The sequence below is a fragment of the Diceros bicornis genome, chromosome 23 (assembly GCF_020826845.1).
Source record: "Diceros bicornis minor isolate mBicDic1 chromosome 23, mDicBic1.mat.cur, whole genome shotgun sequence".
Lineage (NCBI taxonomy): Eukaryota > Metazoa > Chordata > Mammalia > Perissodactyla > Rhinocerotidae > Diceros > Diceros bicornis.
In genome coordinates this window covers 36,573,530-36,596,325 of record NC_080762.1, presented here as the reverse complement: position 1 = coordinate 36,596,325, position 22,796 = coordinate 36,573,530, and the positions used below count along the sequence as shown (strand labels likewise).

The 22,796-nt window shown below is 40.6% G+C and overlaps 1 protein-coding gene across 4 annotated transcripts in view; it reads left to right on the top strand.

The window, feature by feature from the left end:
• Positions 1–22,796, top strand: part of KLHL32 (kelch like family member 32) — a 192,740-nt gene that overhangs the window by 106,593 nt on the left and 63,351 nt on the right. For 3 of the 4 annotated variants that reach the window (XR_009223552.1, XM_058566598.1, XM_058566599.1), the window contains exon 5: positions 6,049–6,147. Coding sequence is in view for 3 of the 4 variants with exons in the window: in XM_058566598.1 (XP_058422581.1) it covers positions 6,049–6,147 (99 nt within the window). In the remaining variant the exon portion in view is untranslated. Of the gene's footprint in view, positions 1–6,048; positions 6,148–22,796 lie in introns of those variants that run through there. The other variant, XM_058566600.1, reaches the window with a different exon arrangement.

The following is a 22,796-nucleotide window of genomic DNA, read 5'->3' as shown; positions in this document are numbered from 1 at the left end:
TTTTCTTTCGTAAAGAGAAACTTAAGGTGTCAGTTATAGAGGTGCAGTACATGAGTAGTTTAGAAAATCCTTTTGCATGGGCGCCACCTTGTGGATAAAAAATCCTTAGTTTAGTGGTTTTGAAACAAAAACTAAATTGAAGGCAGTTTCTCAGAGCTAGATCTTATGGTTTATATTCTGCCTATAAGAAGTGTCTTGAAGAGCTTTATGCAAAGGATTTTATGTGTCTTGAGTATCTGATCATTTAAAAGTTATTTATGCTGCTGTATCCAATTTCCTTGATGATTTATAAGTTCAAAATTGTGATAATTTGCCATTTTGCTATACTATACAGAAAAAAATCCTGAAGAAACAAAATGTAAAGAAGAGGGGAGATGTGCTCATTTATCCTTATAAATAGTATTGGATCACATCTAATTTGCGGTTGCAGAGTGCTTGCAAAAGTGCTTGATTCCTGTGTGCACAGTTGTAGGTTTAGTAAGGACCTTAGGTGTCTGGGTTTAATGTGTTCACCTCCTTCAGGCCACTCTATCCACAAACCCAGAAATAAGTAATTTAAAATTCCCTTAAAGCAAGAAATGAGGAAGATATCTTTGAAGAACTGAGATACAAAATTTTCTAAAGATACCAACTCACCTGTTCACATTAAAGACAATCCCTACCAGCAGCTAATCCAAGAAGCAAGGTAAAAGAGCGAAAATAAAGAAAAGAAAAATAAGAAGACAGAATCGAGAGAGTGGACGCTTGGTGATGTGGGAGGAAAAGCTGAAGAAGGAAAGGCAGGGGTGCCGTGGGGTCTGTGTACTGCATTGGTCCCAGCCCCGCTCCCAGAGCGCAGCCAGGTGAGGTCTGGGCACTGGCGGAGGTGGCCTGTCTCATCATGACCTGTGCAGAATCTCACCTCAGGCCCCACACTTCTGTGTCATGAATTTCTGGCCCCACGTCCTGCCTGAGGACATTTCTGGGACCAGGAGACCGAGTCTTATTCCAGTTTGGAGGGCCTTCATTAGAGATCGTGCAAATTCAACTATCTAGTACCATCCCTGCTTGGGTTGGTGGCCAGAGGACACATTTGTACTGAGTATTCGAGAGTGCCTCCATCCAGCAGGGCAACTGGACCACTTAGTGACTGAATTCTCGTGTAATAATTCTCACTGGTGTCTGTAGAGACCACCACTTTCTCCTGGAGTTGTACCTTTTACCTCTATTACTTTGTCACACTACCCAGTGTCACCCTGACCACAGCCACTGGCCAGTTCTTATCTCCAGTTGATCAAAGTGAGTGCAGGGTCTCAGCATTTAGGGCAGGGATCAGCTGTGGACCTCTCCCCAGTTCACATGACCTAACCTTCCACAAGCTGCAGGAGAGGTGCCCTAATGAAATTGTCACCTCCCCAGCTAGCACTCTTCTCCTACCTTCTTTCAAGTCAGCCCCCAGTATCCTGCCACCTAGAGGTCAGGTGTGGGTGGGTGGCGGGGAGAGAATGTTCCATAGAGATGGCCCTGTGGACAAGAGGCACTCGTGCCCTACCGAAGATTGCATCAGAACCTCCTCGTCCAATCTGAAGAAGCCCCAGCTCGGCCTCCACCCAAGCGGGTGAGCATCGTTGACAACGCCCAGCCCAGTTTGATGGCTTTAATGATTTTTACCTTTCCCACTTCATTGTGGAACGCTTGGCTTTATGCATCCTGCCTTCCTTGGTCTCTTTGTTATTAAGACATTTTGCTTTGTGCACTGTTCATGCCTCCATCTGAGCTAAGCTCTTCCAGTTTGATGAGTGACTGGATGTGTCAAGGCACTAACATTAGCTCCGACTGTACCACTCTGTGCTCTGAACTCCCAGGGGACGTGCTGCCTTCCTGTAGGTGGTCCTCGAGTGACCGTTCCGCCCGTCTGTCCTGCTCTAAGTGCTGGACTAAGTTTCTGAAAGGCCTAGATGTAGCCAACATATGCTTTGCAGCACTATCAACCTAGCTGCCTTGGTTGCTTGGGGCTGCCAATGGGCTTATTTGAGATCCCTTCCTTCTGCAGAAGGCTATTCTTTGGCCAGTTCTTCTAGGGAGGGAATAGACAAATTCTCCATACTGTAAATTGCTAAGAGAGTGAACCTTTCTTTGTATTCCTGCCCAAACACAAATTCTCTGGAAAAATATATTAGAGCAACCAGTCACCAGAGATCAACAGAGCTGAATTTAAAAGACTCTAGTGCAAGTGGGATTTGCAAACACTGGTTCTGTTTCTGTAGACCCAGCTTTCCTGGTAGGATTTTTTCCTTTTTCCCCAAAATGTGCACTTTGAAAGCACTTAGGGATTTTCTGTGCTAAAGCATCTTTTAGAAAAACTTATGTTATAATGAGAGAAGAAAAAAACTACAGAACAAAGAACAAGAAACCAAGACAGAAGCAATCCCAGTCTGGATTTCTCACGTGAAGGTTTCACGAAGCAAGCCTGCTGGACGTGTTACACGTGCTATGGAATATTCATCTTGTCTCTCTGTGATATCTGTCTTTGTGTTTGGCATTACTGAGCCTTAGAGGTTATCGTGAATGCCAGTTGTGTGAAATGAGCACAACTGACAGGATTTAAAGGCTAAGACTAACCTTTCTAATCCATCTACTCCCCATTCTGCACCTCAGGCCATGCTTCTTTGGCAAGAATATGCTACATCCTTGCTCCTGTAATGGGAGCCGCAATACTTTCCTGAATGTCAGTCACAGCGTCGCTCCTTGAGGAGTTGAAGAAATTCTGGTTTCTCCTTCTGACTAGATGGAAAAGGAGCTATAAAGAATTTGCAGAATAAGATGAGTGTCAGTATTTTTGCTAAATGTGCTTAACTTTTTCACTTCTTTACTAGTTCAGAAATATAATTTATAGTCCTTTCTCCTCTTTCCTCTTATGTTAGATTAATTAATAAAATTAATTCTGAATGTTAATATATATCTAGAGGTAATTCATCAATAATTTATTACAAAATAAATTCATCAATATTGAGTGACAGCTATGTGCTGGGCATTGTTCTAAGTGCTAGGGATACAAAATAGACCTGTTCTCTTGGATCTTACATCCTAGTGCATAGAGAAATAGAAAATAATCAAATAGACGTGTACTATGTGGAGAGGTGGTAAGTGCGACAAAGAAGAATAAAGCAAAGTAAGGAGATAGGGAATGAGGGGTGATGAGGAGTGGGGTACTATTTGGCATCAAGTGGTCCGAGAAGGCCTCCCAGGTAAGGTGATAACCGAGTAGAGGAGTGAGGGCATGAGGAAGTGAGCCGTGCTTATATCTTGAGGAAGAGTGATCTAGGCAGAGAAAACAGCTAGACATAAACACTAAGGTTCTCAGTGAATTCAAAGAACCTTTTACATTATAATGAAGACTTTGGATTTTATTTTCAGTGAGATGGAAAGTCACTGGAGAGTTCTGAATAAAGGGAGTGATGTAATTTCATTGATGTTTTTAAAGTACCAATTTGGCTGATATTATTAAAAACAGTGCAAGAGGGCAAAGGAGAAAGCAATTTGGCTAGTTAGGAGGCTATTATAATACGTCTAGGAAGACCGTGGATTGGCCTAGAGTGGTAATGATGGAAATAGTGCATGGTGATTGGATTCGGGAACTATTTTGAAGCTAGAGCCAACAGGACTGGCTGATGGATTGGATGTGAGCTACGAGGAAAACAAGAGGAATCAAAAATGACTCTGGGGTTTTAGCAGCCTAAATAACTGAGAGTTGCTGTTTGCTGAGATGGTAGGATTGAAACAGGAGCAGGTTTGGTGGTTGGTGGAGAAAATCAAGAGGTCGGTTTGGGCCACGTTCAGTTTGAGCTGCCCGTTAGACGTCCAAGTGGCAATACTGAAAAGGCAGTTGGTTACGAGTCTGGAGTTCAGGGGTGAAGTTGAGGCTAAAGAAGCAAATTCAAGTGTCAGTGTATAGATGTTTTATTTTATTTATTTATTTAATTAATTAATTAATTAATTTATTTTTTGTGAGGAAGATCAGCCCTGAGCTAACATCCGTGCTAATCCTCCACTTTTTGCTGAGGAAGACTGGCTCTGAGCTAACATCTATTGCCAATCCTCCTCCTTTTTTTTTCCCCAAAGCCCCAGTAGATACTTGTATGTCATAGTTGCACATCCTTCTAGTTGCTGTACGTGGGACACGGCCTCAGCATGGCCGGAGAAGCGGTGCGTCGGTGCGCACCCGGGATCCGAACCCGGGCCGCCAGTAGCAGAGCGCACGCACTTAACCGCTAAGCCACGGGGCCGGCCCTATAGATGGTTTTAAAGCCATGGGATTACATGAGATCATCCATGGAGTGAGCAGAAAGAGGAAAGAAGAGGTCTGGGGACTGAGGTCCGGGCATCTCCAAAGCTTGCAGGTTGGGAAGGAGAAGAGAGAGTGGCTAGTGAAGTAGAAGAAACCGAGAGAGGGGGTGTTGTCCTAGAGGCAAGGGAAGATATCATTCCAGAAGGAGAGGGATCAACTTTGCTAACTGCTGCTGGCTCGAGTAAGATTGAACACTGGGAAATGGCTGTTGGATCTGGAGGTCACTGGAGACTTTGACAAGAGTATTTTTAGAGGAACAGTTGGCACAAAACTTCACAGGAGTCGGTTCAAGAACAGAGTAGAGCAAATAGCAACGTTTTATATAGACAACTTTCCTGAGGAACTTTGTTAGGAAGGAGAGCATGGAGGGAGCTGTGGGGTCAAAAGAGCTGTTTTTATTTCTTAAGATAAGAGCTATAATGGCATATTTGCATGCTGATGGGAATTATCATCCAGTAGAAAGAACAGGTAATGATGTAGGAACAAGAGAGGACAATTGCAGGCAGAAGGGGTTGGGATCTAGTGCATAAGTGGAGTGTTGAGGAAAGCAAAATGTGCTGATACCAATATGGGTAGGTGAGTTGGTAGATTTGTTGATGGGAGCCTTTGGAAGATTATGAAGTTAGAGTAAAGAGAGAGGAGGAGGTGGAGGCTTAAGGAGAAAGGAGCGTGCGAGAAGTAGTCGAGTGGAAGAGTGAATTGACCACGTCAGTGTGTCTCATGGTTCCCTGTGAATCAGAACCAGGGGGCTTTGTTAAAACGCCAGTTGCTGGGCCTCACCCTGCAAGTTTCTGATTCAATTAGGTCTGGGGAGGTGCCCAAGAATTTGCAATTTTCGCAAGTTCCCAGGTAATGGTCCAGAGACTAACTTTTGGGAACCACTGGGCTCAGGAAATGGGTTAGGATGGTGGGAGCAGCCCTAAAGGCCTCCTTGTGCCTGGAAGTCGTGCATATTAAGTGAATTTTGTCAACGTGGTTTTGTGTTTTTCTCCAGCCCTGTTCAGCAGCTCAAGAGCTGGCAACAGTAGATACAAAGTTGGACTTAACCAGAAAAAAATGAAGAATTGATATCACCAGTATATTTGGGAAGTTTTACTTCTCTGTGATGTCTTTGTATTCTGAAAATGGTATTTCTACATCTCTTATTTGAAATAGAAAGGATTAGAGAATCTGAGATTGAGAAAGAGAAAAATGAAAGATTGTGGTTGAAGTTTACTGTTGTAGGACTTAGAAATAAAATGGAGTAATTTTATTTACTTACACCTCTGGTCATATTTCAAGGAGAAACATAAGCCCCCTTTCCCTAAAATATCTGTTAACCGTGCTGTTTCTGTGATCAACTAAAGAACAAAATTCTGAAATATACCTTGAAAAAGTAAAATTTGGTTCTTTTGTGTTTTATAAGGTTACATCCATCACCAACTGAATTTTAAGACAATTATATTGTTCTTGGCAAATGTGCATATCCTCCTACAAAAATAAGTGGTTAAATGCAGAGCCTTGTACACGGGAAATGAGTATCAGAAATGAGAACTCAGCTGTTAGAGTGAGGGCCACAGCTCGTTAACCAGAATAGAAAAGAATTGACTTCCATAATAAGGAACAGTATTAATTCAGACATAGTATACTAAGCAGCAATTTAAATATAGTATATTTGCATATTAAGCAAATGTTAATTTTTAAGTAACTGATAGTTTTCTTTTTATTAAAAAACAAAACAGATTTTGTTGGAGCCGGGCGTGATCCAGGATGTGTTAGCGGCTGGCAGCCACCTACAGTTATTGGAGCTTCTCAATTTATGTTCCCACTATCTCATCCAGGTATGTGAGCTTGCATCCTGCTAATATGCCCTTCACAGTCCTTCCCCCTGCAATCATAAGCTGTAGCCACCAACAGGAGCCCAGTGACAGGTAAAATGGAAGGGGGGGAGATGTGGCCTGTGACGGTAGAATTTCTCCAGGACACAAGCTGAGAGGCTCCTAGGAGGGCAGCTGCAGCTCTCGTGTCCCATCTCATGTCCCCCACCCTCTTTGCCCACCTCAGGTCCCCACTACCCTTGGGCAGCAGAGTAACTCAGCAGCCACTCACAGGGCTTACTGCTGGAGCCCCAGGGAGTTGATGCTGGGAAGGGTCTTGATTTGAAGCAATGTTGTCCAGTTGCAGAAATAACCACAAATGCACGAAAAGTTGGAAAGTCATTTAAGATTTCAGTAACAGTAGCTAATATATCACAAAGTCATATATTATTAATTACCACATGAACTTCCCAGTTAGTAAATGCTGCAAAAGTGATGAGAGATCTGTGCGTTCTTCCCCTGATTTGCTGGGATGGTCAGACTTAAAGGCTCTGTGAGACGAAGGGAGAAAAACTCCTATCCACTGAGTACCTACTGTGCGTTCACCAATGTTTCATGTTCGGTCCTCATACAACTTTGCACTTTTTTTTTTTTTTGGCTGAGGAAGAGTAGCCCTGAGCTAACATCTGTGCCTATCTTCCTCTACTTTTTATGTGGGTTGCTGCCACAGCATGGCTGACGAGTGGTATAGGTCTGCACCTGGGATCCAAACCCGAAAACTTGGGCCACCAAAGCGGAACGCCCCGAACTTAACCACTGTGCCACGGGGCTGGCCCCCACAACTTTGCACATTTTTATAGGCCAAAAATCAGAGATTTGAAATGTACCCAGCTTGCCCGAGGTGACATAGCTGGTGAGTGGTAGGCCTTTCTGATTCCAAAGACCATTTTTTCTTCTTGGATGAAAACTCTTTGATTGGGTAGGAAGATATGGGACATCTTAGGCAGACAGAATGGCTACGAGGATCTTTTATTTCACAGAGAGTTAAGTACTAATTCCTTATATTGGAATCCTTTCATTTCCTCCCTGGTATGACTTGTGTTTATTTTACAGCGTTATAACAATAGTGAAAATAAATTTTAAAAAATGGTAAATCCACACAATTTAATTCTGCTATCCTTGTGCATATGACATGATATTATTAAGTAGAAAAATCCTACTTGTTTTCCTGCCCACTTACTTATTTCCTTCCTAATCATTTTCTCCAATTCGAAATATGGCCTTTATTGTTGACTTCTGTTACTCATTAGGTAGTTTCCAAAGCTCTACTTCATATATTATCTTATTTCATCTTCCCAGGAAACTTGGGAAATAGGAACCAGTGCTTCCAAGAGAGAGAGTGTGAGGAATGTCAGCCATGTTCACCTAAGGAGCAATTCAAATACAGGATGTGAAAGTTTTATTGTTATCTCAGCACATTTAGTCTAACAGTAAATGTTTAACTATTTTTATCTTATTTTCCTTTCTTTTCCTCTCAATATTGTTGTGTGATATGGGAGAGCTGTTTTTAATCCCTTTCTGCGAGTACCAAACGGGAATAACATAGAAAGGTTACAAGAGTTCAAAGGTGTGTGTTTGACTTGTGAAATTGAAATTACTTTTATTTGACATTTCTACATCAAATATTGCAACTTGAGCTTTCAGCATCATCACCTGATTCACTTTTTCTGTGGTAGGTAGTAATCAATGATATATGTTGATAAAAGTTTGGTTGTTGTGCTAATTATCATGATGAATATTAAAATAGTGTGTATATACATGTGTGTGTGTGTATACCTATACCTATAATTTTCTATAAATGAGAATTCCAGATGCATGTTGGAAGTTTGTGGGTATTTTCTCCTACCGCATTAGATGAATTTGTTGATAGCAAGTGACTTGTGCACTTTGGAATTTAACTCTTGCTGTTCATTATTTTTCGTGGAGCTTGCATACAGATATATTTTGTGGACAGTTATTTTATTATTAGGCTGCTTGAGCAGTGGTTGAAATTTTCACTTTCTTGTTGCCAACGTGTTTTCATTTTATTCTCTCATGTAACTTTACTTATCCTTCCTATCTGTGATTGTTGCAAGATGTCCAACGTGTGGAAAGGAAACTTTGACTATAAAAGAGCCAAAACCATGTATATGTAGAAACCTTCATTACGTCAATCTTTTAAAAATATATACCTTGCCTCTCTTTTAGGTTTATAAATTGCCAGACTGAGTCAGTCTGCTTTTATATTTTGACACAGTCTTATAACTATACCTATTTGCTATTCTTTGGTATTACTGCTCAACTGATTTTTTTTTTTTTTTAAAGATTTTATTTATTTATTTTTCCCCCAAAGCCCCAGTAGATAGTTGTATGTCACAACTGCACATCCTTCTTGTTGCTGTATGTGGGACGCGGCCTCAGCATGGCCTGAAAAGCGGTGTGTCGGTGCGCGCCCGGGATCCGAACCCGGGCTGCCAGCAGCGGAGCGCGCGCACTTAACCGCTAAGCCACAGGGCCGGCCCTCAACTGATTTTTAATTTTATGTGGGACCATTTTGTTGGGTCCCCCCCTGAAATTTCTTTTTTTGTAAGGAAGATTGGCCCTAAGCTAACATCTGTTGCCAATCTTCCTCTTTTTGCTGAGGAAGATTAGCCCTGAGCTAACATCTGTGCCCATCTTCCTCTATGTTGTATATGGGATGCTGCCACAGCATGGCTTGATGAGCGGTGCGTAGGTCCACACCTGGGATCCAAACCTGTGAACCCTGGGCCACCGAAGCGGAATGCGCGAACTTAACCACTACGCCACTGGGCTGGCCCCTATACAAAATTTTTTAATGAAAAGTTTTCAGTGCCTAAAATGTACTTAGAAATGGTGCCCCATCAATCAAGCCTAATATATACTCCATCCTCGTTCAGCACTTTGTGCAGTTAGGAGTTTGTGAAGCTATTCTCCTCACTAAGATGTCTGGTATTGTTTTGTTGTTTTTAAATTACCATTATTTCTTTGGTTTTCTTCCAGACGTGTGAAGGGTAGACCTCTGCTCTAATATCCCCTGTTGTCCTCCAGTGCTCATTAAAAAGCGTGTCCAAAGAGATTGCCTTGGTTGACGCTCCGCAAGCCCCCACTCACCATGCCTCCCTGAGCCTCCAGCCATCAGCTATTGCCTTGGCCTGAAGCTCCCCTGCATGTGTGCGTAAACACTGCTGCTGCCCCCAGAAAAGGGAAGAGACACCTTGAGGCCATGATGTGGGCTCCTTTCTCTTCTTTTTCCTCTGGCAGGCTGCTGAGGGCAGCAACCAAACACGGTCGGAACAGTGCCCCTCTGTGTCAGTGAGGACAGCCGTCGAATCAGCCTCCGAGGCTGTGAGGCCTTCACCTTATTCATTTTTAGTCCCCAGCCCTCTCACAGGGCCTGCCATTGAGAACACACAGGTTCTCGGTGCATGTTTTTGGAATAAATGGGGAGACTAGCAGTGAAAATGATGCTAATTGATGGGGGGGGGGCAATGGCTAAGCAATGGCCCATCATCCCAAGATAAGGGATTTACGAACAACTACGAAAGTTTGCATCCTTTCTCACCTGCTTTGCAGTGAAACTACGTAGGACTCTGTCCTATGTAGCCTGTCGTGTTAGTATATTATTAATAAGCATGAGCTGTCAGACTTTTATCTGCTATCTGAGATCCAGTCCCAAATAAAATGTGAATGCTTCTTTCCCTTTTCCTCCTTCTGCTCCTCTCCTTTGTCAATTGTGCTGTTTCTAAACATTTCGTCTGAAAGATGCACTAATTCATTAAAGAGCAATATTGTCTTTAAAATGGGTGCAGTAAAATGTGTGAATTACCTTGCTTTTTCAGAGTATACATGTTTCCATACATGCCATTCACTGTTTTAAATCTTGTAAAGAAAACTCTACAGACCATCCCAGGAGTGATGGGCTGTGAATGTAGTGGTTCTGATGTATCCACTGGTTTGCTGAGTTCCTCGGATAAACATTACAAACTTTTTGAATCCAGTTTGTTTTCCCAACGTCTGATTTTTCCTAGCCTTTTTTTTTTTGATTAGCTGCTGAACATCTTTGCCTAAATATCACATAGACAATTCAAACTTAGTTTGAGAAAACCTGCTTTTCTCTCGATTGATGGTGCCATTGATCCACTAGTTGTCTAGAAATTTGGACCTATTCTTAGACTCCTTTCTCACCACCATGTCCAATCAGTTACCAGTTTGTGTTGATTCTACCTCCCAAATCTCTCCCAGACCTGACCCTTTTCTCCATTGCTAATGTTCTTCTTTCTTTAGGCTCTTACCATTCTTGGCTATAGGTTATAATGAGCTCATAATTTCCTCCTAAGGGGTCTGCTTATTTCTAGCCTCTATCAATACCAAATCCGAGTCCCCATAGCCATCGTTATCTTTCCCAGGGAAGGGAACCAGCACTTACTGAGGGCTCTCAGTACTGAGTGTTTTGTGCAGAGGTTCCCATTTCCCCTCTACTAAGTAACCCCCTAAGGCAGGTGAGTGTTGTTTTCTTTTTACAGATGGAGAAACTTAAATTTGGAGCTAGGATGTTGGTCCGGCTTGGAAACCTCCACTAGCTCCTGTGATGACCACTCAGGCGCATCATTTCACCTACAAAACTCCTTAGCCTAGTCTCCAAGACCAGGCCTGTTCCTCCCCAGCCTCATCTCCATTCCTAATGCCTGTCCGGGCCTGCTGTGTTCTGGAGCCGAAGGCTGCCCTTTCGTGTCGGGACGTGCCACTAGGGGAGAAGACTAGATGGTGAAGATCCTCAGTGGCAGGCAGAGCCTTTCAGTCCCCTTCAGATCATACCAAGGGGCAGGAGTAGGGAAAGCATCTCACACACACACACACCCCCCTCCCTCACTCTCTCCTCTGCTGAGGCAGAATGTCATAAGATCAGGGGCACTGGCCACTGGACTTTGTGTTGTGTCCTCTGAAAGTGAAGCATTAGGAAATACATGCTTTGCTGAAAATGTCTTTTTTTAAAAAAGCTTTAAAAAAAAGAAAGTGTGTACATTTTGTACCACCTCCTCCAAATAGCAAATAGTATATCCTATTGTTTGATTATCAAGTGTTCTTTTTGTTCACCAAAAATCAACCTTTATTATGATATGCAATTTAAATATATTGATAAGAAAGAACCATCACGTAGACTTTCCAGATAAGACCACCAAAGTGGTTAATAAACGCCTTTTGATAGGAATATATTTTTAGTATCTGTTTCTAGGCAGCAGGTGGCAGTGTGAATCCACCAGAATTCAGTAGTTAATTTAAAGCAAAAATCAAAAAAATGAAAAGAAAAATTATTTATTTTGCTACATATTAGTCTTCTGACCTAATCAGTAAAAAAGTCATTATTCACATCACACTGGGCAATATGCATTGTAATTTTTAACAAATAATAGGAAACTCTTAATGTGTTCACAGGAAATACAGTTTTGTCTTGGGCTGCTGTGGTCATTTATCACTGCACTTTGTGAAATCACTCATTTGTTCTAATTTGAATGTAAATGACTCTAAGGTTTTACAAATAAGGTGACAGACTCACATAAATGTAATTGCAGGGTTCATCTCCCTCTTTTTATATATCACTCATTAGGTTATGAATTAAATACATCGTATTAAACCAGGGGCATGTCCAATGATGATATTGTAATGGCAAATTACTCTATGCTATTAGAGGTGTATTTTTTATTCATGGACATTAATTTGTCATTAAGCGGCATTAGTTTAGCACTTTTATGTGAAAGACGTGCCCTGAAAGAGGAGCCGTGTTGCTGTGATGTGAGAGGAGAGGGACACGAGCGCTCTAGGTGGAGCATTTCATCACTGGGAGGAAAAGAGAGAGAGGGAGTTGCTTCATTTTTATTTTCATTTGTTTTGTTTTCTACTTTTACAAGCGTATCGTTTCCCCAGATTGAAGGTGTTGTTCTGTTTACAGTGTGCACATTTGGATCATCTAGTAAAGCAAAACCAAAATTCTGACTATGAATCATTCAGAAGCCAAGAACATACAGGCAGCAGGTGGGAGGAAGCGTCTTTCTGCCCTGACTCTCCCTCCTCTGTGACTGATGCTTATTAGTCATCCTGTGTCTTCATTTAGGTTTACACTAAATGGGCTGCCGTGAGAATTCGTCATTTTCTCTCCTCAGTGAAGGTGCAAAGGTTTAAAGAACTTTATTTTCTCATGAGAGGATCAGGAAGAATTCTGGGTATTTTTTTCTTTTTTTATTTTCCTTGCATAAATGGTCATTTTACTGTTCTTCTACTAAGAAAATACTTTTCCACTTTCAACTCTGAGAAGCCCTGGATCCTTGAAATAGCTTCAGAGAAGCTGAATCTGAGTGCTGCTTTTGCATCAGTTTCCTTGTGGGTTATTATGGGTGGAAAATGTCTTGCCCACCCAGTTATACTGTGGGGCTCTGGAAGGCAGGGGTCATGCCTTCTACCTGTTTATAACTTACCCCCTCCCTCCCTTCACATCACTTGAGCTCAGTATGTGTATTGGTCAGCTCGGGCAGCCATAACAAAATACCACAGACGAGATGACTTAAACAACAAACATTTATTTCTCACAGTCTGGAGGCTGGAAGTCTGAGATCAAGGTGCCAGCATGGTCAGGTCCTGGGGAGAGCTGTCTTCCTGGCTTGCAGACGGCCACCTTCTTGCTGTGTTCTCACATGGCAAAGAGAGAGAGACAGCAAGCTCTCTTGTGTCTCTTCTTATAAGAACACTAATCATGAAGGCTCCACCCTCATGACCTCATCTAAACCTAATTACCTCTCCAAGGCGAAATCTCCAAGTACCATCACACTGGGGCTTAGAGCTTCAACATATGAATTTTGGAAGGACACAGTTCAGTCCACAGCAATATGTATTGAGGGAATACATGGTGCGTCCATTCAGTAATTTTTTCCTGCTTTTTAAATATTGAAATTTTATATTATGGGAGGAAAAATATATTAATAAGTCAGTCTTGCATTAGTTTTACCCACTGAATGCAATTTTTTTAAGTTGAAAATACTTTCTATGGGGATTGCATTTGGCACTGAAGATCTTGCATATTTTACAGTATTATAATAGATTATCATTTTTTAACTAAGTAATACTACAATGACTTATAGGAGGTTATCTCTTCCAATCAATGTATTATTATAATTTTCATTATTAAATTAACAATATCTCCTAACTACATAATATATAGTGGGTGTTCTGATTAGAATAACTTATCCTCAAGGTTGAGAAGAAGTTATAGCTCATGCTCATTTTTCTCCAACACTGAGCTATTTTTTTCCACATTAGATAAGACAAATAATTGTACCAACATATATATTTAATATGCCCCTAATCAAATACACTAACCGTGTGCTATTTCATACTTCATGAGGGCTGATACTCTTGTATTTGGAGAATGTTAAAATACAAAGTTTGGAAAATATATTACATATGGTCTAATCTTTTGGATTTTTTTTTTAATCAGTGAAAATGATTAGAAGGAGCCTTACTAAATCATAGCCAACTACTAATTATTTGTTCTAATCAAGAATATTTGCTATCTGGCATGGGTAATCTAGAATATCATATTTGCCAAATATCATTAATATTTGGCTCTACAGTGTATCATAAGATCTTTTGGTAGCCATTTTAGGATTCCAATTAATTTTTTCATATGCTATTATGTTGGCTTTTATTCCCTAAATCCACACCAAAGGATGTCAGTAAGTGACAGTGCAGAGGCATGCTGGCTGGCCAGGGAAGTCATTTGGGCATTTTAAGCTGTTATGTAGATAATCTAGGGTTGATGATGTCTTCCTTGTTTGTGAGTTTCAAGAGAAGAAAGATTGTCTTGAAGGATTTTTCTAATATTAGTACTTTCTATTCTAAGCTAACTATTGCTAGCTGGGCAATTTTAAAATCAATTTCAGCATATTTTTCTCAAAATAAAATGTTTCCAGTGTTTTATAAGTGCTGGAGTTCAGAATCAATAATCAAGCAAACAAATATCAGTCTCACTTAATTCCATTATTAATACTTGGAAATTAGGGGCGTTAAAAGAAAATCTGTGTTTCATTTGAGATATTTATCCTCCTACCCACCCCCCACCTGCAGATATTTCTACCCATGGTTAAACGTCTGCCTTCTCCTCTAACGTTAAACTGCCTGTCTGCTCCTATCCATCAGGTACCTCCTGTGTTTCCTGTGTTTCAATGTCTCCTCCACTGGTGCCTTCCTTTCATTTTTAAAATAGGATCAATAACGTGGGAGAAACTTTTCTTCTTCTCTAATTACCACACCCTATCTTTCCATTCACTACCAAACTGCGATCGTGTCTGCACTTCCTTACCTTCTATTCATTCTTCAATCGTATTGAACTCAGTCTCTGCCTTCATTACTCCTCAAAAGCTGTTCTAACAAAGGTCACCAAGGCCTCCTAATTGTCAAACGCAGCAGGCCTTTGATGGTCTCTTAATGTGACAGCTCCACAGCATGTTGACACTGGTTGCTCCACTCTTTCCTACACTCCTCTTTTCTCCAGACTCTCTCCTAGTTCTCCTCCTACTTTTTTTCGGTTCCTTTACAAGCTCTTCTTCCGTCACCTCCTTGAATATCCCTCCAGGCATGGTGGCTCCGTGCTGGTACCTTTCTCTTCTGCTCACATCACTCTCTTTCATCTATGTGAGAAAGGTTACTTATCACAGTCCCCTTTCCTGAGCTCCAACCTCTGTGTTCCCCCAACATTTCTGCTTGGCTCCCCACACACCTCAAATTCATCGTCGCCCAATCTCACACACCTGCTCCTCCTCCTCATCTTTGTTCAGGAACCATCATCCTTACAGTAATGCAAACCAGGAACCTTGGCGTAATCTCACACTGCTCTATGATCTCATGAATCCCATGACATTTAATTGGTTTAGCCTCTTAAATAGCTCCCAAATATGCCTTCTTCTTTTTCTCTTCATTTTCACTGACATCACTCAGGTCTGGATTATTTTTCCTGGGCATTCCTGCAGTAACTCAGCTGTGCTCCCTGCCTGTTGTCTAATGCTAATCAATACTCTGCTGTACAGTCTAAGTTACATTTCTGGCCCACAAACAATTTTATTTGCTAAAACCCAAGCTGGATCCCTATCTCCTGGTTACAGACTAGGTTTCCAACCTTGTCCTTTTTCTTTCTTGTCTCCCTGATGTGCCCTGTTCTTATTGTACCCAAAGATCGGGTGTTTTATCATCTCTAGGCCAACTGCCAATCAGCATTTCCTCTTGGATATCCCACAGGCACATGACCTTTCCCTCAAGCCAGAAACCCAGGAGTCATCCTAAGACCTTGTCATCCTAAGATCTTGTGCCTCACATGCACTGTCACCAAGACCTTTCAACTCTACCCCCTAACTTTTTTTTAAAATACACATTATTTTTTAGAGCAGTTTTCGGTTCACAACAAAATTGAGAGGAAGATACAGAGATTTCCCATATATCCCCTGCCCCCGCATATGCATAGCCTCCCTCATTATCAACATCCCCCGCTAAGTGGTATATTTGTTACAATTGATGAACCTACATTGACACATCATCACTCAAAGTCCACAGTTTACATTAGGGTTTACTCTTGCTGTTGTACATCCATCCTATGGGTTTGGACAAATGTACAATGACATGTATCCACCATTATAGTATCATACAGAGTAGTCTCACTGCCCTAAATATACTCTGTGCTCTGCCTATTCATCCCTCCCTCCTCACTCCCAACCCCTAGCAACCACTGATCTTTTTACTGTCTCCATAGTTTTGTCTTTTCCAGAATGTCATATAGTTGGCATCATACAGTAGGTAGCCTTTTCAGATTGTTTTCTTTCCCTTAGTAATGTGTGTTTAAGGTTCCTCCATGTCTTTTTATGGCTCGATAGCTCATTTCCTGTTAGTGCTGAATAATATTCCATTGTCTAGATGTACCACAGTTTATTTATCCAGTTACCTACTGAAGGACATCTTAGTTGCTTGGAAGTTTTGGCAATTATGAATAAAGCTGCTGTAAACATCCATGTGCAGGTTCTTGTGTGAACCTCCTTAACTTTTTTTTTTTTTTTTTTTTTTTTTTTTTTTTTTTTGTGAGGAGATCAGCCCTGAGCTAACATCCGCCAATCCTCCTCTTTTTTTGCTGAGGAAGATGGCCCTGGGCTAACATCGGTGCCTATCTTCCTCCACTTTTATATGGGACGCCGCCACAGCATGGCTTACCAAGCAGTACTTCGGTGCGCGCCCGGGATCCGAACCAGCGAACCCCGGGCCGCCGCAGCGGAGCGCGCGCACTTAACCGCTTGCGCCACCAGGCCGGCCCCTCCTTAACTTTTTAAATCCCTCTCATTCTCTCTTTTTCTGTTGCCACTGTCTTAATTCAAATCCTCATTACTTATTTCCTGGACTAAAGAAACTTCCTGCTAACCAATGAACCTGACTTCACTCTTGCCACACGCCAGTACTTCCACTAAAATTCTATTTGATTGATTTTTTTCAAAAACTTGAAAAAAATTCTGTTTGATTTTTAGAAAAATAACAACCTGATCACATCACACTCTTGCTTAAAATCATTCATTAATGGTTCACTATAGCCTTCAGGATAAGGTTCATTCCTCTCAATTTGGCACACAGGTCCCATCTTTAATGTGGAATTTCCTATCTCTTTTGCCTTTTTTTTTTTTTTTTTAATAATTTACTACCCATGTGCTATGCCACCGTCATTGTGAACTTCATGCATTTCCCTGTATCTAAACCTCCTTGCGTGAAGCCTCCTTCTCTGTGGATTACTCTTCCCTCGCTTTGCTGCTTTATGAATTCCTCTTTAACCTTCAAGTACTTTGCTCCTGTGTTGTCTCCTCCTCCAGAGTTGCCTGATCAACCCATCCAGTTGGAGTTAGATCTGCCTCCTCTTCATTAATTATGGGCAGTCTTCCAGGGTGCTGATCATACCATATTATTGTTTGTGTTGATTTACTTATCTATCTCCCCATGATATAAGTTCATGTCCCAGAGTTATGTGAGCTTGGGCAAGTTACTTAACCTCTTTGCCACCACCCCTCATCTGTAAAAGACAGATATGGTATCCTATATACAATCTACCTCTTAGGGGTGTTGGAGTATTCATGAGATAGTGCATGCAAAGTATCCTACAACGCAGTATCCTACATGCAGCAGGTGTCCTGGAAACTGCAGCCAATAGAATGGAATGCTTCACTTGTGAATTCTTCTATGAATTCCACAGTTAACTTCCTATCCACTCCCCTCACTCCCGTCTCCCTTCATTCCTGGAAATGTCGGCAACTTTATACCTACTTCCAATCAACAACATACGGGACAAGTCTGTTCCTGAAAATTTTGGAAATAATCAATTTACATTCTGTAAAATGTATTTTCTCTCTCAGCCACTTCTCTTTGATTTTGTAGAAGTGCATATATTGTTTTAGGAAAAAAAGTCACAAATAATTAAATGAAGCATCACTTTCTCCCTGCCTCTGAAATGTGAAAACATCATACTGAAATTGTGCTTTAATAAATAGAAAAATCAATGCTTTTAAAAGCAATGTGTTATATGGTTGTGATGCTGTGTAGATAGGAAATTTTATTTTATTGTTTCCCCTGCCCTTCCTGTAAATGAAACTTCTTGCCCCATCCTCATACACAGAATCCAAGAAAAAAATTGGAAAAATCTTTCATTTCTAACTCTAGTGCATGGCAGAAATGCATGTTTGGGGCCGGCCCCATGGCTTAGCGGTTAAGTGCGCGTGCTCTGCTGCTGGCAGCCCGGGTTCGGATCCCAGGCGTGCACCAACGCACTGCTTCTCCGGCCATGCTGAGGCCACGTCCCACATACAGCAACTAGAAGGATGTGCAACTGTGACGTATAACTATCTCCTGGGGCTTTGGGGGGGAAAAAAATCCCCATTCTTAGAAATGCATGTTTGTGTGAGTTCCTTCTGCATGTGCCATGAGAGCTCCCTGTGATAGGAATTTTTTAGAATATAGTTGCATGGTGTCCTAAGCTCCCTAACTAGGGCAAACAAAAGCAGTGCATTTGTTTCAAAGAACAAAAATATGTTATTCCTTACTAGGAGACTGCTGTCCACATACCCACCTCCCTCCAGCTCTTTCTCCTTCCTAGACTTCTCCGTCCCCTTTCTTGCTCTATATCTGCAAATATCCTTTCCAGCAGCCTGCCGACCTTCTCCCCACTGCACATTGAGGGACATGTGCTCAGGCCCTGGGAAATGACTGCCTGTCTGTGTCCTTAATTCAGCAGCAGGTACCCTGGCCTCAGCCCCATACATTCAGTATAGTGTCTGCCCACTTCAGAGACTGGGATGAGGGACCATTCCGGGTCATACAATTAGTTCTGCTGCAAGAATAGATTTATACAAGTTAGAGTCATTCTTTTCTTCACTCAAATTCATACTCTATCAATGGCTCTTAAACTTGACTGTGCGTAGAATCACCTGAATGGCTGGTTAAAACAGACTTCTGGGCCCCACTCCCAGAGTTTCTGATTCAAGAGGTCTGGGGAGGAGCCTGAGAATCTGCATTCTACCAAGATCCCAGGTGATGCTGATGTTACTGGTCTGGGGACCACAGTTTCAGAACCACTGCTTTAGATGCTATTGTGACAGCATGTCACATCAATTATCTGCCTGTTAAATCACTGATATTCAGATTTCAAAAGTGTCATCACATTTATATAAATTTGAACTGGTCCTAGTTTGTACTTATAAAAATATTGATGTTATGTTTCCTTCATTGCATCCGAAATATAAAAAGCCAAAACAATGCAGATTTGAAACAAACAAACAAAACCCTTCCAATCCTCATTCTTCTGTATAATAATGATTAAGATAGTCTATGTGGATAACTGAGAGTTATCCACTTTTATTGAAAATCTGCAGAATTGGGCTGATTTTCAGCACTCTGACTTTGTGTACCAGAGCTAAGTAAGGAAATATATCATAATTACTTCTATGCTCTACTATTCTTTTAAAAAATTTTAATCTGCTATTGCCTCTCATAGTTCAAAAAAGGTTTGTGGTGATTGAAATTTTAGTTTTAAAGCCCTGGTTGCCCAGATAGACTATTTTCAATTAAAGAAAGAGAAGTATACATTAATTTGCTCTGTATAGTCCATAATTCAGTGGTAATCACCTGATTTGCTGACACAGCTTTAGTAAACTTTGCAATAGCATTTTGCGGCACATGTTGATTGGGGCCGGAATTATTAGTTATTGATGACGGCTGTGTCTCTGTGCCTCCTTCCTCCTGGATTTCGAGCTTACTGCAGACTTTCCCAAGGAACAATATAAAATTATTCATGAGCCTTGGATATTATGCATACAATTGATTATGAAAATGTACTAGTAACCTAATTGTAGAATTCCTCTGTTATACAGCACAAATATTTAAATAGGCCTTCAAAGACTCCAAGAATTAGAGCGTACTTGGATTTTTTACTTGTGTATTTTGAATTGCTATTAATATTTTGTTTTTGTTTAATCAAATTGTATCCTATGCATATTTATGTCAATATATGAATATATACATAGTTGCATACCGTTGTCCAGATATATTTATATGTTTATATACAAATATACCTATATCTCTGTATATATTTATACAGATAAAAATATCTGGTTTTACATTATTTTGTCATATCACAAGTAATCTGGCCTGCATTGTCGATGAATTGCTCATTTTTTCTTCCATAACAACGAGACTTTATCCAGCAATTCTAATATAAGATATTGTGGCGAAAACTCACAGATCCCTTTACATGCGTGATATACATGATAATTTTTTCCTACGTGATTCGTCCCAAAGCTATTAAAAGATTTGGTTTTCGTTATTTGTTTGTTTCAGCATGTTCCAAAGGGCCAGCCCTTCACCACACATCCACAGCAAAGCTCTTTATGTCGCTTCCTCTGGTCCTGGAGTGCAGTCCATTTCTGCAGCACCAGGTCATGTAGTCACGTAAGACCTTGATTTATAACTAGGTTGTAATCCAAATAGGAAACAGGTGGAATCACAACTGGGTATGGTGCCTTGGATATTAATGGCTTGGCTCAGCAGTGGAATTTCTAAAGCTGTATACACTTTTTTTGCCTTAATTATGCATTCATTAAAAGCTTTTATACCCAACAGAATAAAGTAAATATTTTTTGATCTCCATAGTGTGCTCCCAGACTGTAGATTTGCACAGCAGGGTCTTGATAATCTGAATAAATTGTATTTCCCCAAGGAGTTTATCTTTCAAATAAGGTCATAAAGAAATGCAGCTCCTCCATCCTTCGATTTCTCCGTGTGCCTTTTCTGCTATGTGTAATATAGAGCATGGGAGACAGAGTATATTATAGTAATACATACTTGGTGACGGTCCGGTATAATGTCTCATCTGTTCTCCATGTTTATCTCTGGCGAAGTGATTTTTAAGTACAAAAGAAATGAATGATTTACATGACAACTATGATTTTTGCTGATATTTTGTTGATATTTTTGCTGATAGAAAAACAAAGTCTGTATTAGACGTTCAGTGCTTTCTTCCCTTCACTTATCAGTGAATGAGATTTATGGAATATGCAAAGCTATAGTTTAAGCACTCTGGATAGTTTAAAAAGGGAGTAACAGTAACAATGATAGCTACCGTGTGTTGGCCATCTACTATGTGGAAGGTACTTTACGTATATTTTTGGGAATCCTTAACACAGATCACTTTTCTCATTTTTTACATGAGAAAATTAGACTCAGAGAAGTTAACCACTTGCTGAGGCCATCCAGATGGGTCATCAGCTCCAAATCATGTGATTTTCCTACAACCCCAAACTAAGGATGCAACCAGTTCCTTGTCCCCACAACTTACGACCTAGTAAAAGAGACAGAGAAAATATAAAATTATAAACCCAAGTAAATATGCACCAGTTGAACTTATGATTTTTCTGAGTCATAAAGAATAAGATGGCAATACATTTGATATGAATGGTAGCCTAAAAATAGCATATGATTGTGAAAAGATTAGGCAATAACTTTATTTATTTATTTTTATTTTTTGTTTATTGCAGTAACATTGGTTTATAACATTGCATAAATTTCAAGTGTACATCATTATACTTCTATTTCTGCATAGATTACATCATGTTCACCACCCAAATACTAATTACAACCCATCACCACACACATGTGCTGAATTATCCCTTTCACCGTCCGCCCTCCCGCCTTCCCCTCTCGTAACCACCAATCCAATCTCTGTCTCTATGTGTTTGTTTGTTGTTGTTATTATCTACTACTTAATGAGGGAAATCATACGGCATTTGACCTTCTATCTCTGACTTATTTCACTTTGCATAATACCCTCAATGTCCATCCATGTTGTCACAAATGGCTGGATTTCATCGTTTCTTATGGCTGAGTAGTATTCCGTTGTGTATATATACCACATCTTCTTTATCCATTCATCCCTTGATGGGCACTTAGGTTGCTTCCAAGTCTTGGCTATTGTGAATAATGCTGCAATGAACACAGGGGTGCATGTATCTTTATGCATTGGTGTTTTCAAGTTCTTTGGATAAATACCCAGCAGTGGAATAGCTGGATCATTTGGTAGTTCTATCCTTGATTTTTTGAGGAATCTCCATACTGTTTTCCATAGTGGCTGCACCAGTTTGCACTCCCACTAGCAGTGTATGAGAGTTCCTTTCTCTCCACATCCTCTCCAACACATGTTGTTTCCTGTCTTGTTAATTATAGCCATTCTGACGGGTGTGAGGTGATATCTCATTGTAGTTTTGATTTAGGCAATAACTTTTTTTTCTCTCTCTCTCTTTTTGGGTTGCCATATTTATCTCCAGTGTGGAAAACATTCTAGGCATGTACTTTTAAATATTTTCAATTATTTAAATATTAAAGTATTTAATAAATTTATTTAATTTACCTACCTACCCACTATCCATCAATCAGAATTGACTAAGTAGCCACTTGGTGCAGACAGAAAGATCTAAAGAAGTACAGACGCAGTCCGCACCTTTAGCACGGCTGGGGAGAAAAGTATGTAACCACTGGCGACGGATTAAACTAATGATACGAGTAGCTCCTGCAATTAGAAGTCAGAAGAGGGAACAGTCCTTCCAGTTGGAGCAGCCTGGCTTTCTTAGGAAGTGGAATCTGATTTTGATTGTCCCTGCACCCTAGGAGGGGAAGAGCATTTATAATACAGAACTTCCTGTTTCTGATGAGCTTTTTAAAGTCTGTTGAATCAAATAGTCTTTAAATACTTCACAAACAATAACCATTTGTGACAAGAATTCTTAGCGTTCTCCTTATGGTCTAAAGGGAAATCATGAGCATTCAATTCCACTTGATACTGTTTGATATATTTTTGGCAAACAGCATGGACATACTACATATTTCCAGTTATCACTAAGTACCAAGAGAAGTAAGGTTCTTTTTCAACATTCTGGGATGGAAAAGAAAAAACCCAACATGTGAAAAGTCACAAGACCCAAGATTTACTGTGGAAGCCAGCCTGATGCATCTGGCACCACAAGTTGGCCTTCCATCATATTTACCAATTGTGTGAAAAG